Source organism: Brienomyrus brachyistius, chromosome 8 (assembly GCF_023856365.1).
Source record: "Brienomyrus brachyistius isolate T26 chromosome 8, BBRACH_0.4, whole genome shotgun sequence".
NCBI lineage: Eukaryota > Metazoa > Chordata > Actinopteri > Osteoglossiformes > Mormyridae > Brienomyrus > Brienomyrus brachyistius.
Genome location: NC_064540.1, coordinates 22,686,815 through 22,703,069, shown reverse-complemented (window position 1 = coordinate 22,703,069; position 16,255 = coordinate 22,686,815). Strand labels below are relative to the sequence as shown.

General features: G+C 46.3%; 1 protein-coding gene across 2 annotated transcripts; it reads left to right on the top strand.

The window, feature by feature from the left end:
* The first annotated feature begins 8,628 nt into the window (after positions 1–8,628).
* errfi1a (ERBB receptor feedback inhibitor 1a) lies at positions 8,629–15,979 on the top strand. Of its 2 annotated transcripts, none has more exons than XM_049022879.1 (4): positions 8,629–8,839; positions 11,747–11,929; positions 12,014–12,096; positions 12,525–15,979. In XM_049022879.1, exons 2-4 carry the CDS (start codon positions 11,814–11,816, stop codon positions 13,574–13,576), a joined length of 1,251 nt encoding a protein of 416 aa, XP_048878836.1. In that variant the 5' UTR covers positions 8,629–8,839; positions 11,747–11,813; the 3' UTR covers positions 13,577–15,979. The 2 variants fall into 2 exon arrangements, with proteins under 2 accessions (XP_048878836.1, XP_048878835.1); XM_049022878.1 differs by having other exon boundaries at positions 8,629–8,874.
* The last annotated feature ends 276 nt before the right edge of the window (positions 15,980–16,255 follow it).

The following is a 16,255-nucleotide window of genomic DNA, read 5'->3' as shown; positions in this document are numbered from 1 at the left end:
TCAGAGAGGGAAGAACATCAAAAGGGAAAAAGAGGAAAGTTGGGGAAAGCATTCTTCAGAGTGAATTGAATGAAGTGAATGCAGGGCACGTTTCAGGAACACCAGGGTCAGGAGTCTATCTAAACATGACATGTTTGAAAGATTTTATGGTTTGAAATATGGGAACCAGCACTTCAAAACCATTGAGCAGTTAAAACAGTTATGACGTCAAGCACGCTGAAGGAATTATATTTCTCAGAAGGATATTGCCAGTGAGTCAAATGCCTGCGTATTTGAGTCCAGAAGAGAAATTCATATTGCGTGTTATTTGAGGTATCTCCACAATAAATATGTACAGGAGGACATGTCAGCGTGTGACTATCTGGAACATCCCCGCTGCAGGGTGTCTGTGCATGATATTGCAGCTACCGACATTGCTGATGGAGACATGTCACATCCAGTCCCACCTCTGTAACCCTGCGATCCAGAATCCAGCCCTGCATATGGAAAACCAGTTCCGTTTGGTGCAGTTTCACACCTCATGTCCTGGATGAGAGATGTGGGGGGTTGGTTAAAAAGCGCATGCATAAACAGCTTCGCCTAACAAACTCGGGCGGAATAATTACATCCTCGGTCAACCATATCTGTTCCAGAGGGGCTGATGTGCGGAAGGAGGAGGGGGAGGTGGGCAGGGAGCAGCCGGTACCTCACATCCACACAGAGCCGAGGTGAGGCCCCTCTGCAAGCCTTTTAACAGATCTCCGAGCCCAGGCTGTAACCTCGTTAACCTGCCTGGCCGCATGATTTACCACGTTAGGAGGGAGTGAGGGGACAGGGTCACAGCAACAGGAGGGGGGGGGGGGTCATTGAGGCCCCCGGGGCAAATTCTTTCATACCGCCCACCCAGAGAGGTGCATTTGGTTTGGCCTGTAAGTGCTGCTCCATAGAAGAACCATTCAGATAACGGGATCTGGTTGTGTGGGCCAGAGCTCAGGGATTATTGTGATATTTTAACTGGGAATCTTTATGCATTAAGAATGAATTCCAGAAAAAAAAGCACCCAGTTTCCCATCAGTTCACATATACTTGTATCTCTATAATTTTTCAGGCTTTTAGTCGATTAGGATGGATGGATATGAACATGTGAACTGCTGTGAACTGGTGTGAGTGTGCCTGAGTGTCTGTGCGTGTGTCCGTAAACAGGAATCTTTTGTTTGTACAGCATATCTGGGTCCATACTGGGTCCACATGTGCACTTTTCTTCTTGTGTGTGTAGAGGAATATTGTTTAACCTTGTGTTTTGTATGTGTTTGAGTGTGTGTGTGTGGATTTTGTTTATATTACATTGTGGGGACCAAGTGTTCCCCACAATGTAATAAAAACCTGTTGACGTATATCACGTTGTGGGGACCTCAGGTTCCCACAAAGATCTGTGAATCAATCGAAAAACTAAAAATGCCAAATGTCGCGCACTTTGTTTGGTTACTTATGGTTACTTAAGGTTAGGACTGGGTAGGGGTTAAGGTCTTCATGTTGAGACTAGAGTTTTCCCCATAGAAATGAATGGAGAGTCCCTGCAAACACCTAATTACAAACCAATGTGTGTGTATATGTGTGTGTGTCTGTGTGTCACTGTATTCTCAGAGGTTGGAGGTGCCACAGGTGATGGAGATGGGAGGCAATGAGCTGTAGCCAATGAGAGGCTGACCCCGCCCACGCATGCCCCGCCTCCACACAGTGTGGGCCTGCCGTTCCAGCTGGTTGGGAGTGACAGCAGGCTGATTTACATCCTGTCAGAGCTCTGGTGCCGGGCTGCTGGGTAGTTAATGTCTCCTTCCTCTGCATGAAGCCCGGAAAGAAAATCCAAATAAACGGTTCCTATGTATGCTTATTTTACAGACGCCCCCCGCCACCCCACACCCCCGACAGGAGTCAGCTGCGCCCAGAGCATACTCTGCAATGAGTCCCTTATGTTCCAGCCAGTGATGCAGTGACATGTTTACATTCTGTAGATACGTGGTCTTCACACAAAGCAGAAGGACCTGTTTTTCAGGAGCTGTCTCATCATGGGTTTCCTGCCATTTTAAGGTGGAATTGGCTTATCATTTAGTCGCTTCTCCTGTTTTGCAGAGACAGCAGAGCCAAGGGGATCATGCAGGTGTTTGCGGGTTTGTCTGCAATCGCAGACAACGCTACAGTCGGATCCCGGGGGCCAAAGTGTGGCCTTCAACATGACCTAGATGCTATGCTAATAGCTTTTTTTGATTAAATGAACAATGATTCAATAACATTCTAAAAACATTCTGACCACTTGATTTTAAAAGAGATGCAGTGTTATCCTTGAGATAGGGCCCACTGTTTTCAACAGACCCTAAGTAAACGTGCGACCCTTTCCGAGGGCTCGACACCAGGCAGTCACCTGTGCAATGAGCACTGCACTCACTGCAGGTCCTTTTGCCTGAACGCCTGGCTGATTTTTTTTTGTAGGTGGAAAAAAGCTCAGCAAGTTTCCAGGCCGGTTTCGGTGCGTGCTGGGGCATATCAGGACCTGCGGCACCGATCATTAAGCACGCCTTCCCCACGCAGACTGGTACCGGGAATTAATGTAATTGCCCTTATGCATGTTGATGACTGTTCAGCACAGACTTCTCCAAAGAGGAAGATTAAAGTAGTGCCCCCCCCCCGAGTGACGTACCCTCGTGATTCAGCCGGTTCCCGCATTTAGGACTTTACTTCCTGCAGCGTGTTGCGGGATCTGTCCTGGACCTTGTGACATCCTCTCCAGCTGGCTTGTCGCATCCGGAGGACAGTTAAATGGTGAAGCAGTGGCGGCAGGGAAATGGCAGCAGCCATGGAGATCTAGTGAGTGTAGATCTGCTGATCCCGCGCAACACTGTTGCGGGGTTCAGTTTAGCTCAGTCTTCTGTTGGCATAAAATAACGAGGAGGCCTGATGCATGGTTGAAATGGTTTTCTCTGGTAAAATTAAAATATCGGTGAAACTCATGGCAAGGGTTGGGGGCGGGAGAAGAAGTAGATAAGGGGGGATAACAAAGGGGAATTCCAAAGACCACCCATTAGGAATCTCAGGGTCAGTGGTACAGTTCCTTAAAAATCAGAATATCAAAATGAAAGATGGTACCTGGAACTTTTTGCTATTGTGTATGTCCTCGCACTGTTTAAACAGGATACACAGTACAGCATGAAGCATGAGGAAAGCCTTGTTTTCATTTCAGTTTGAGTGCTGTGGAGGTATCCACCGGCTTAATCGTGGTCAAAAATAAACAAACAGTGTGTTTAAATACAACAAAGTTTAAGTTTATTTTTGGACTGTCTGACTATGGTGAGCAGACCTTAAACAAACCTGAAACCTTTGCGAGTCATCGCTGCATGTGTAAGAGGCATTCATGGCCAAACCATCCATGTGAGAGGGGCACACATTTGCAGACCTTCTGGAGTAACCTGAACTAAAGACATGTAATGAGAAGGTGCTTTTGACATGTTTGAGGACTTACTCAATACCCACACAAATCCTTTTTCCTTTTTCAAGGTGGCTGGAGTAGATGATGAGGGAATAGGGAATACTGGGACCACGACTCGCCATTTCTGGTCTGCCACCCATCATACTTCATCCTGTTCACAGGAATGAACATCTTGCAGCTTCCCAGAGACTCCCAAAGAAGCACCAGGAAGCCTGGGAATCTCATCAGTTCTGTGCCGGAATCGTGGGCTCGGAGGGGACCACGGATGTTGATGTTGAAGGAAGAGGCGTTACCACGGAAGCAGAGGAGTGAGACATCTTCACTGTAAACCAGCTGTTCCTGCATCTCTTCAGTGGTATTCTAGTTTATTTGGTGCAGTGCTTGCGGTAAAGGCATGGTGCATACAGGGCAATCAGGCACACAAGAGCCACAGCAGCAGTGCGCAGTGAGATTTCTTGAAAGTGCAGTGGAAGGGTGTGCCATGAAAATGTATAATACAGTACATATTTTGTTCATTATTATTGTTTTTCTGGATTAGAGTCCGATAGTTGCTTGTCTACTTGCCTTGCGGTGGTGTGGATGTTCATTAGTAGGCAGACTGCAGTCAATTACCTTCTCAGTAGAACAAACAACATGCAGCAGTCTGCCTTTGCAGCAAGCAGACGCAGCACCAAAGCAGAGGCTGATTTCCATAGTGTCCCTGCACAGCAGCACCATGATAGGTTGGCTATTCTCGAATTTCGCCAACTGGCTCACAGGCAACACACCGCACACCATACATAACGGCAATCACAAAGACGATCTATGCTAAACGATGTCAGCATATTGCCAGCCTCATTTCCGGGCAGGGATTGCACATCAAGCCGGGCAGGGATTGCACATCACGTCAGGCAGGGATTGCACATCACGCCGGGCAGGGATTACACATCACACCGGGCAGGGATTGCGCATCACACCACTTAACCAGACCATCACCTCATACTTCTCATACTTTTCGCAAATATTCAGACATTTTACTAGAATAATTCCTGCTGAGGGGCACTATTGCAACCCCCACCCCCCCACCCCCCCCAAAAAAAAATAAAGAATGAGCAAGCTGCATTTGGGTATAATTTTGTTAGGGTAAACCTAGAAACAGACTGCCCCCCCCCCCCAATTTTTGATTTTTCTAAAGCGTGTTTGACCCATTAGCAGTGTCCCCAAAGTTGGGGGGAGAGGGATCTCAGTCCCTCCCCACATCCTGAGAAAGGGCTTTGAAGCTAAGCCCTTCAGGCAGAGCTGTGTTTTCTTGACACAGCATTCCAAACGCTATGACAATATTTTGTTGTGGCCCACACTGTGTACACAGACAGTACACCCCCGCCTGCTTCCCGTAGCTGCTCATTAATCTGTATCACATGCTGGGCCGTGTGCCCTCAACGACGGACACGCACTCACTACTCGTGCGACGTGCCGCTCATGCAGCACAGAGTGCTAACCAGGAACTGATTTCCGGTGACTTGCGGCTTGGCATGGTTCTGAAGTGTGGGGAGGCACACACCCTGCACCTCGGAGATTCCCCTCTGCCCCGTCAGAGCAGACCGCAGGCTGGGCAGGCCCTTGTGATGTCAGACTGTTTAAAAAAGTGAAGCAATACATCTAAATCTTTTCTTTTTGTTTGGAAAATTTGCTATTCCACAGCTTCTGAACCTAGAGGAAGTGAATAATCCTCGGAAATTGGGGGATCCTGGATTGCACTCCTTAGTACTATGATTTTGTAATATTTATATTTTTTCCATGCAAAAAATGGCTACAGTGGAATCAGTTCTGTATTTCCAAGGCAAGGGAGCAGAGACACAGTCGCCATCCTGGTTAACTACTACTATATGACTTAAATGGCCATTCCAAGTCTCAACTGAAAATACAAGTTCAACATAAAGACTGTTTTCTTTTAAGTTTAGCTGATCATGCGATGTATTACAGCTGCATTATATCAGATCAGCTCACGATTGATTCACTGAAGCAGACGAATACCTTCCTGGAGGTGAGATGAGCAGCGACCTTTAAACCAACATGCTTCACTGGACAATTTTGAGTTCTATAGTCAGCAGAACTTAGGGAAATGCCTTTGTCAGAACGCGGAAAATCGCCCTGGCATGGGAAGGAAGCGTAAGCAGCTGTCTTTAACAGAAACCCAGGAACAGGAAGTGATCTGACCCCCAACCACCACCCTCAGACCTCCAGGCAGACAGATAGACGGACGTGATCCAGATGTCTGACACATTGGCCTGAAGGGGGCGTCCAGCCCCAGATGAATCCCTCATGTTAAATTCGTTGTGGCACCCTCCCCCATACGTTACGCGTGAGGCTATGCCTCGCATCTGCTCTGATGTTCCGTTGCCATTACCTCCAACTGGAAGGGAACAAACAGCATGGCTCTAGAGGGGCCACCGCTCATGCTAAGCGTGTACAAGCTAAGTCACTGGCAGCTGTTTGTGTGGGCACTGCCAAACCCCGCAAAGTGCTACAGCACAGATTCCTGTGTTCTCCCATTCATAAAGTTAGAATCACTCAGCAGAGAATTGTGAGATAAACCCAGTGCATTAAGTATACATGTCCCATCAAGAAGAAACTGCTTTCTGTCATGCCATGTATCTTACAGCGTGGGAATGAGAGTCGTTTTTATTGACATGTATGTCTCTGGACAAACTTTCATCCTGGGTCTAAAAAAATGCGTGTAACGTAATTGCGTTAGCAGGTGAGGGCTGTCAGGTAGCCACCAACCTGAGCCCGTAGAGCTGATGCCTCCCTTTTCACTCGATGCTTTCTTTGCCCCACCTCACTAAGCTGGAATCCTTACTAACAGCTGGGATAATTTCCGATACGGAGCATAGCTTAGAAGAGGAAACTCCCAGTGCTGACTTCTCTAGAAGTTCTTCATAAATTTTGTCTTTTCAATATCTCGTTGAAACAGATGTCCCATCACAAAGGAATGAATTTTTCTGTTCTTGTTTTTAATATGTGGCCGTATTTGAATGGTTTTCTTTCTTGGCTGCTCATTCGGCTTAATATTTGCAAGTCCAGTCTCTCGGATGATAGTTGTGGTGTGAATGGGGTCAGTTCCCTCCCTGTCGGGACAAGCCCCTGGTCAGCTGCCCCGCCCTCTCGCCCCCTTTCCCAAACCCCTCATTCCAAGCTTACTTCTGTCTGTCTTTTTAAGGAGTTTCCTGTGGTCACTGACATCATCACGTCAACCGGTGAAGCTGCGCTACAGCGGAACAGCCGGGGGCGGAGGTTGTGACGCGTGCAGAGGAGAAAAGTTCATGGCTGAGTTACTTTCGGACCGGAACAGCCCCGGTTTTTCCGTCTTTCTTCTCTGGTATCGCGTACCTATTAATGGCAGTTTGCAAGAGAGCGGAAGAGTTCGGCGCAAGTCTAAGGTTGTGCCCCGAGTGGCTGTGCCACCCGTGTAGTAGCGCACGAAAGAGCATGTTGTGCTGCCTGCTGCATCTGGCCCCGAAGAATAGAAGAGATGAGCAATAAATTTTGAGCAGGGTATAGGGAAAGCACGCCGCGTACCCTTGCAAAGCTGCCTGCAGGAATTTGCGGCTACACAAATGCTCCTTTTGCAGTTGTGTGTTCCATCTGTACTCATTTCCCGACAGGAATTTGGAACGTGCTGTTATGATCTCACAGATAAATACACGCATTGGTAATATCTAACCTTATGTAATCTTAAGTATTCTTACGTGATGCAAGTTCAATCATCTGGGCAGATTTCAGAAAATGGACTATTACAAAAACAACAGTGTCAGTTAAATGTTTTATTTAGGAGTGGCAGAACCATAGTCATATTAAGAATGTACAGACTCGATATGATTAAGTAATATTACCAGTAACACTTCTAAATGAGAAGATTATTTCACAGTAAGTGGTTTGTTGTTATGTTTTCTTAATGCACTGGACAAACAAAGCAATTTGGCCAAAAGCTGTAATCTGAGGCTTTGCTGCTATGCTAACAGAGGATATCGGCAGTGCTAATTAACACGGAGAGTGTTTATTTGACTCCAGTGAAGACTCGGATAAACGTTTGGTGTTAACAGTTCTGGTTTAGTTGTACATGAAGTAAGTGTAGGGGGACCATATTTAGTAAAATGATGTCAAGCAGTTCAGTTAACCTCTGAGCAAAGAGATGAAAAATCTAGAGTTGTCACCATTGTGGAGAAAGGGTGTCCCTGAAAGATGGTTGTATTTGCCATGCCGGGTGGAAGCAGTTGACACTGAGCCTCCAAGGACTGGGTTTTTCGAATAAAGCGAGGATGTTATTGGCCTTGTTGTAATATTGAGAACACAGTGTTACATTCACATTTACATTTATTTAATTCAGTAGACGCTTTTGTCCAAAGTGATGTGTAAATGAGGCACACGGCACATTACAAACATACAGCTGTTGAGCAGACATCTGAGGTTTTACTTATGAAGTCATACATTGACATTACTGCTACAAAACAGTGGATATGGATGAATATTGCCAGTGTTTGCAGAAACAAAAGCTGCCTTGCCCGTCTAAACAGAGCCTTGTGTTTTGCAAGCTTTTCAGTAATAAGCTTTGTTTAAGGAAGTTTTTCGCAAAAGTCCTAGAGATCACACCATCATATGTAATTGTTACATCTTAAAATACATCAAGTGTATCATATTCTTACCTTTATTTTGTATTTCCCCCAATGGCACTTCAAGTGTATAAAATTCCACTCTTGTATTTAAGGTATGCCTACCCATATCTATATCTTGCAATGCGAGTGGAAATTGAAATACAGATATTTGTTCTGCGAATATTAAGGATATATAAAGGGGTTGATCTCAAACTAGAACTTAGCAGTTAAAAGAAATCATGCTTCGCCATATTTTTAAACGTCTAGACGAAGACCCAGATTAATTCCGCGATGACGTGTGTTATATCGCGAAAACAACATCACCGGCAGGTGTAAATCAGTAGAGAAGAAGTAGATGGGTGATAAAGAATATCATTCACAAAATTTCGCTTGTCATGCGCACAATTTACCAACTCGAAATTCATGACCCATCTCTTTGGTAACAGCTGCTCTGAAGCAGAAGCGCTGGTCCCAGCAGCCTCCAGACTGCACTGTGTCTTTAAGATGCGTTAAGGGCGGAGTTTTGCCTTTTCGCTGCGATCCCTCTATAAAGAGCATCGCAAAACTGTATCCCGAAGTGAATGGGTTTTGCGCAACACGGAGTTTGGAGTACAGCAGTAAAACTCAGCGCGCCTTTAATTGCCCGTATTACCGGGGCTTGACAGAACTGACAGGACACACTGAGTCGGCTAAACATCGCAAAAGCCAAGGAAGAGTCTACGGCAACATGGGGGAGGCCGTGGGAATAGTGAGTGCGCATTAAATACCGTCCGCTTGTTTTAGGTGAGCATTGATAAAACGCAGATGTAAAGTCTGCTATGTGTATATGTGTGATTTGATGACGACAGCCCAGTATACGGCGTTATCTCGTTATATAGGCATCTGATTACTTTAACTATTTTCTTGCCATGTAATTGTGTATGGACGATTGTGAAACGTGTTATAGTTTACGCGGATATTTCGGATATCGCACGTTTTTTTCTTTTTTTTTCTTTATATCAACCAACTGTATTTTCACCGAAATATAGGTATCCGTTTCCATACTTAAAGCATAAGCCGAATGCATGGTTTTATAGTAAAAATTGTAGATTTGATTATTATAGTTATTTTTTTCTGTAACCGAGGCTGTTCGCGTGAACACGAGATTGATGGCAAAAATATATATTGATATTATACACGTATGATTATTTATGGCTTAAATGTGATCGTACAGAGAGACTGATGTGCTGTAAATGGAAAATAATAGGCCCATGTCGGTTATTCTGATCTTTTATGCTGTGGCCTAATTTCAGGTCACTTGTCAAGGCAGCGGCATTGAAGGGGGTAATTGTATCTGTTTTTAGGGGACATACCCTGCATAGGTCCGGTAAAACCTCCTCGGTCGCTGAATCGGGTGCTGCTGGTTGCCGGTGCGCGCCCCGCGGCGCAGGTACAGCGGATATCGTTGCTCGGAAACCGCTGTAGGGGCAAAAAAGCCGGGGTGTGTTTTGCTTTTCTTCTTAATCAGACGTGCAAATCTGAAATGGTACGTTTATTTTATTACCTGCTCCATGCATGTACCATTTATATACACGGATTAAAGAATGTGGTTCAGAGATTATATGAATTTGTGTATAAATATATTGTGCTGTCGTCTCTAATCCTTTAAATACATGTACAGTTTTCATTCAGATTTACTAGCAGCCACATGTGCCTGTCCAAAACTGTCATTTTAAGGCTAAATTTAGACGCAAATGCGAGTTATGATAAATAGTAACCCCTTCCATTCAGTTATGGGTGGTTTACTAGCAGGTCCTTTTGTAATGCATATTAAATGTGTACATGCGAAGCACTTAAAACATAAACGCTTTCACACACTACAGGCTTAACGAAATGCGTCGAGATTAAAGGCAGGTTTAAAGTATTTGCTATTAAGATACATATGTCGGCTGTCCGTAAATCTGGTCTCTCGGCTGGAGAACTGTGGTTCCCGGGCTCATATCTGTGTTTGCACCTGTTGCGAAGGCAAAGACGGTTCCTTCGCCGACTCTGGCCGACGTGAACCCGGTCTGAGCTGAACAGACGGCTGGCTCCGTGGGGATTTACTGTGCGCTAATCGCCGCAATGTGGCGTTTCCCTGGCCGAAGCATTCACGTTCACTCCATGCGGACCATTTCGTTCAATATTGGGTCTTCCAGCTCTGGCCCCTGGGGAGACTGCAGCCTGGTTCTCCCAGAATTGGGGAATGCGAGAGTTTTTATGCACAAAGAGCCATTCATGAATAAAAGCGGCCCCATTTATGCGTATCCCCTTATTCATGCGCTGCTGGAATTAATGATTGGTTTCTTATATTTGAAGAAGGTCTCCTAGAATTGTAATAAAGTCCCAGATTTTATCGTTATATTTGCTGTAGAGTGATATTGAGTCATTTTTTTAAAGTGTTGCAATCGAAGTTACAGTTCTCTCTCTCTCTCTCTCTCTCTCTCTCTCTCTTTCTCTCTCTCTCTCTCTCTCTCTCTCTCTCTCTCTCTCTCTCTCTCCCTCCCTCCCTCCCGCTCTTTCACCAGAGGCCACCAAACAGTCTGCCATTGATTGCAGTGACACGGCAGGGAACATTTCGTTCCTGGCTCGTGGAATCTTTCTTAAGCACCGAAAAGATGCGTGTCTGTGTGTGCGCCAGTGTACGATGGCGATCCGTAGTGTGACAGGAAAATTAATGTATATCCCTGCGGACCGTGTTGTTCCTAAACAAGTGCACATAAGTCCCTTTTCTGGAGTGGTCACAGTAATGAACATTAACATAATTTTGGTGTGTGTGTGTCTGTGGTTTTTGTCATGTCATAGTTAATGTGTGCTAAAGATACCGATATGTTTTATAAATGGAATAAATGTGTGAACAAATCATACTTGCATAAGTATAAAGTTTCAAATGCTGCGCATTCTGCTATTGCTTGGCTTTGGAAACTGTCAGATAAACAGCTGGATGAGCTATTAAACTCACCCTGTATAGGTTCACTAACATTTGCATCAGCAGTAACATAGCTATCCTGGTCTTCACCCAGCAAATTGAGTCTTTTTACTTTTTAAAGGAGATGCTAATAGTTAAATGACAGCATACCCTCATGCCTGATGCAAACACCTGCCGCTTTTCTTCTCACCAACAGTCCAACTTTAATAAGTGACAGGTGTAAGCCGTTGGCAGAGCTTGGCAGTGTCACCGTTTATAAACTCTCTGGAGAAACTGTGGGGTAGCTTTCATACATGATGGAAATCCTCCGGCTCCCTTGAGCTGTGTGAGATGTTAATGCTGCTCGTATCAACTGGATCTTCTTAACGACGCCGGTTTTAATCTTAAAAATGGCCATAAAGTTATGTAATGGTGATACCGCATCACTCGCTTCACAGCTGGGCTGTGGCTTCAAGGTCACATTTCAAATTTGGCAGAATTTGCAACAGATGACATTTGACAGCGAATTCCGGTTGCTTCTGCCTGGTTTAACCTGACATGTTTCCAGCACAACCTGCACAGTTCACTTTGCCATAATGAATTCAATGTAGGCCTGCTGTTCTGCCATAGTTTGAACGAGCGCAGTGTTTCCTAAGCAGGTTCATATCATCAAGCCCTGCGTTATAGCTCCGGCCTTTCTCTGAACCCCGCATCCCTTCTGCCCTCTAGGCATGCTGCTGGGTGCCAGATAGGGGCGAAGCGTCCCGTGGTTTGAACGTGACCTGAGTGTGGCTGGATGATGTCCATCGCGGGCCTTGCTGCACAGGAGATCCACCTGCCCCCAGGGAACCTCCATCTGCGGGACATGGCCGGGGCCAAAGCGTCCTGGAGTCATCACCACGACTTGGACAAGTGAGCACCTCACTGCGCTTTTTAACTGTGCCTCGCCCCGGTCCCTTGACCGCACTGAGTAACGCGCCACCGCGGCTTTCGCAGTTTGTACTTCAGCCTCGACGCCACGGCGATGGAGTACAGCCTCCGAGTGCATCAGCTGAACCCTGCTGCTACAGGACCAGAGAGTGAGTACACACGCACGTGCACGTGCACACACGCACGCCCCTCTGTCCCTCGTCCCACATTCCCTACAGTGTGCACCCCTCCCGGGTGTGTGTCTGCAAGTCAACAGAAATGACGCTGTGTTATCTGTGCCACTGCCAGGCCCTTGTGAGTTCTGCCCTGCTCTAATTTTAGCCCCTGAAGAATTCTGCCCCCCCCTACAGTGGCCTGAAGGCAGTTCCTCTAACCTGCTGAGGTGTATCTGTGCCCCTTCCCATGTGTGGCCCCTCAATCGCTACCACTCCAGTGTGACATCGGCCAGCCAGACGGTCGATCTGTCCTTTAGGTCTCAGCGGTGTTCAACTGAGATTCAGCTCAATGTTCAGTGTCACCTGTTGCACTGGGTTGTCCCATATAGTCTGACTTATGAGTCCTTTCTGCTTCTGCACAGGACAGCGCCCCCTCCCTCACAAGCAACACAGCTCTGGGGCTCAGCGCCTGCTGTCCAGGAAGTCACACCCCCTGAAGATAATTCTGCCAGGCGGAGCGGAAACATCCAACCCCAGTGATGGTGACCAGGTGGTGCCCTCCTTCCAGCGCCTGTCGGTGTACGAGCGTACCCCCCCTCACACGCCGGCGCGCAGCACCCGGCCCCTCCCGCCACTCCCGGGGTCTGCGGTTCTGGACCAGGTTGTGGACAGTGAAGTGGAGTTCTTCACCAGTGCCGACGACAGTCACTGCCTCATGCCAGAGGCAGGCCCCAAGTCCTTTCGGTACGGCGCACCGGGCCGTCGCAGCTACAGGGGATGTGGCCAGATCAACTATGCTTACTTTGATGGCCCTGGGGGGCCTTCCGTCCTGGAGCCCGAACTGGAACCCGCTCCAGAGCCGGAGCAGCCGGCCGTGCTGGGCGGACCGAAGCCCCAGCGGCGCCTCCATCGCTCCCACTCGGGCCCGGCAGGCTCCTTCAACAAGTCCGCCTCGCGCTTGTCCGGCCAACCGCGTGCCGCCCACACCCAGGGAAAGCCGGAGGTGCCGCCCCGCGTGCCATTGCCTCCACGCCCGTTCAAGTCCTCCGACTCCAGTCGCCGTTGGTCGGCAGAAGTGTCTTCTGGCGGCTACAGCGACGATGACCGCCCCCCCAAGGTGCCTCCCCGTGAACCCTTGTCCAGTGGTGGATCTCGCACCCCCAGTCCCAAGAGCCTCCCCATGTACCTCAATGGCGTGATGCCTCCCACCCAGAGCTTTGCCCCCGACCCCAAATACGTGAGCCGGGCCCTGCAGAGGCAGCACAGCGAAGGCTCCCCCTGCATCCTGCCCATCATGGAAAATGGCCGCAAGGCCAGCACCACGCACTACTTCCTCCTGCCCCAGAGGCCCGCCTACCTGGATAAGCTGGAGAAGTTCCTCAGGGAGACTGACAGTGATGCTGTCCATGATGGGGCCTCCGGCCTAGAGGGTGATTGTCTGGCCAAAACTAAGCTGCCCTTGGACTTCGTGTGAATGTGTTGTCGATCCGATCAGAGTGAGATGGGGGTGAACGTCTACCGGTGATGCAGCAGTGCCCCCTGGCTTCATTTGACATGCTGCTCGCTCGCCGCTCTCGTCCCGGGGTTCAAAAAGCGAGCAGCGGACTGGCCTGCCTGCTGCAGATTTCTTTGTTCGTATCGAAACTGGCTCGTTTTGATCCATCCACTGTCTTTAGTACATCTACTCAACACTGTCTTTTGTGGGATATTATTGACTAAGAATTATTTTTGATAATATTACTGTAACTTGTCAATATTATTATTATTATTATTATTGTTATTACTATTTTATTAATATATAAGACATGATAGTGTCTTGGTATGAGCTGGTCTTGTACCTCCTGTAATTCAGTGTTTTTTGTTTTGCTGTTTTTCTCTGAACATGATGCAGAAAAGCTACAGACTACAGGTGCATGTTGCTGTTATTTTCAAACATGACCCAAGATGGGATAGAGCATCAGTTAAAAAATTTAAATTTTAAATGATATGCTTGTAGAGACTGTGCAGAGACCAAGATGTCTGAAAAGGATCATGAAGGATTTTTTTTGGCATTTTTCCCTATTGGTTGCACATGTCTGTGGAAACGTAGCATCCATTTGGGAGACCTTTTGGAGGGATGATCTTTTTGTGATTTTAAAACGACTTCGTTGTAGTTTCCCCCCAGAGCTGTTTGGCCATGCGTCATCTCCTCTTTACAGAAGAGTGTATGCATGCAGGCGTGCGTGCGTGCGAGTGCGTGCAAGGTATCGTGAGAATGTTGCAGTGTATTGGTGTGAGGCACGGAAGGACAGTGAGTTTGTGTGTCTCTCGGTGCTTGTCCTGGGCAGGAGTCACGGGGTGTCTGTCTACGTTTTGTTTGAAGTGCATAAGTGTAGTCACTGGTGTTTTGTGTGTGCACCCCTTTGGTGTTAGAAAGCACAATAGCACACCCCAACATTTTAAAAATGAAGGAGGTTTTCCACAGTTTATCTGGCTTCTGATCTGTAAAAACTACCTTTTCTAAATGTGAAACATACCAGTCGTGCTTCAGAAAGCCGTTGTATGTTGTTTTGGTCTACCTGTCAGAAACGGGACTCTAGTTTTGCCCCAAATAGATCTCATCTTAATGCTATTTATTCAAAGTGCTGTTTTATTCTTTTCATTGTCTTGTATTAACTAAAACCTCGGGAAGTGAATTTTCAGACAGTCCCTGAGCAGATTGCTCAGACCAGGCCCAACCAGTTTTACCCCACAGCGCAGACAGCCAACAGACACCTTCCATCCCACACCTAATCTGTATCTCTGTTATTTGTTCATGTTGTCCTGAAGTGAAGGGATCAACAACCTTGGTCCAATGATTGGGTCAGTTACAGGCCAAAGATAAACACACCAAAATCTACCCTACTTTACCCCCAAGGCTGCTTACACAAACTTGCAAATACGTTTTTAGTTGGTTTTTTGGTTGCTAAGTATGGTGACATTGGTATCTAATGCAGAAAGTCCATGCAGAGAGATAAAGCTAGACCAGCTTATGACTGAAGAATTGCAGCATGCTTCTCTGGTCCATATAATGGCTTTGAGGAACCTTCAACTCACTTTCCGGGTATCTGTTTTCACAGGTCCTTCAAAGAAGACTTCACATAGTACTTGGTTCTGGTCTGCCAAAGTTCTTGCTTGTTTGGTTGAAGATTGTTCTATTGCGAGTCCTGCAGGGTTGGGGAGTGCAGTTTTGAGACATCCCTGGCTATTTGGGTCTGTTTGGTCCTTGCAGCTGCTCTCGTATTGGCACGTTCTAGAAACCAAAAGTCACTGAGGTCTGTCGAGACACTGCAGGACAGTTTATCAGGCTTAATCATGCCTTTCTGCTGGACAATGCCGTAGATAGTATAACCTGGATTTGAAAGATGTTACATTGGATTTTAAGTTTTGTGTTATGGAGGTCTTGAACACACCAGTGGGGTGTAAATGTAGAATGTATTTTTTTTAATCATCCTGACATGCACCATATCATAAAAATATCATAAAAATATCACTCACTGTGCAAATACCATGTCTTATTCTTTGTCAGATTACCAGAAAGCTGTTTACATTAGAAAACGAATATATATATATATATATATATATATATATATATATATATATATATATATATATATATATATATATATGACATTGTGAATGAATTTACTTTGAACTGTCTATGTCTTATTGAAAAACTAAATGAAGGCATGTTTAAGAATTTGACATTCTTTGTTGTGGTAGTAGAAAATGCACTGATATTACAGTACGTAATGTGTACAGTATTTTACAGAAGTCATGTTGTATTGAAGAATGTTGTACTTAATATTCTGTCTATAATCTTGAGAAAGAAATAATAAAATGACTTATTTATGAGTGAGTCTGGCAGTTTTTCTGAGTATACCAAGAACACTCATATTTGGTGTGCTCTACCTGACAGTAAAGTTTATTGTTCCAACATAATATATATTGTGAATATTTCCGTTCCAGCCCTGCCCAAGTATTACATCATTACACCTGGGTTTTTTCCAAAAAAAGAGATTGGTAGAGACTGGCAAACGGTGTACTGAAAAGAGTCACTTCCTGCTTCCTGCCCTGCCAGCGATGATGAGCTGGGGCACACAAGACTACAAGCAGGTTGGTAAAGCAGGTGGCT

What these genes read in the sequence shown, in the direction of transcription:
- errfi1a (XM_049022879.1), top strand. Translation starts at nt 11,814, where the DNA reads ATGATGTCCATCGCGGGCCTTGCTGCACAGGAGATCCACCTGCCCCCA. An exon ending in CATCACCACGACTTGGACAA is followed by an intron (nt 11,930 to 12,013) that starts GTGAGCACCTCA and finishes CGGCTTTCGCAG; the next exon opens with TTTGTACTTCAGCCTCGACG. An exon ending in TGCTGCTACAGGACCAGAGA is followed by an intron (nt 12,097 to 12,524) that starts GTGAGTACACAC and finishes GCTTCTGCACAG; the next exon opens with GACAGCGCCCCCTCCCTCAC.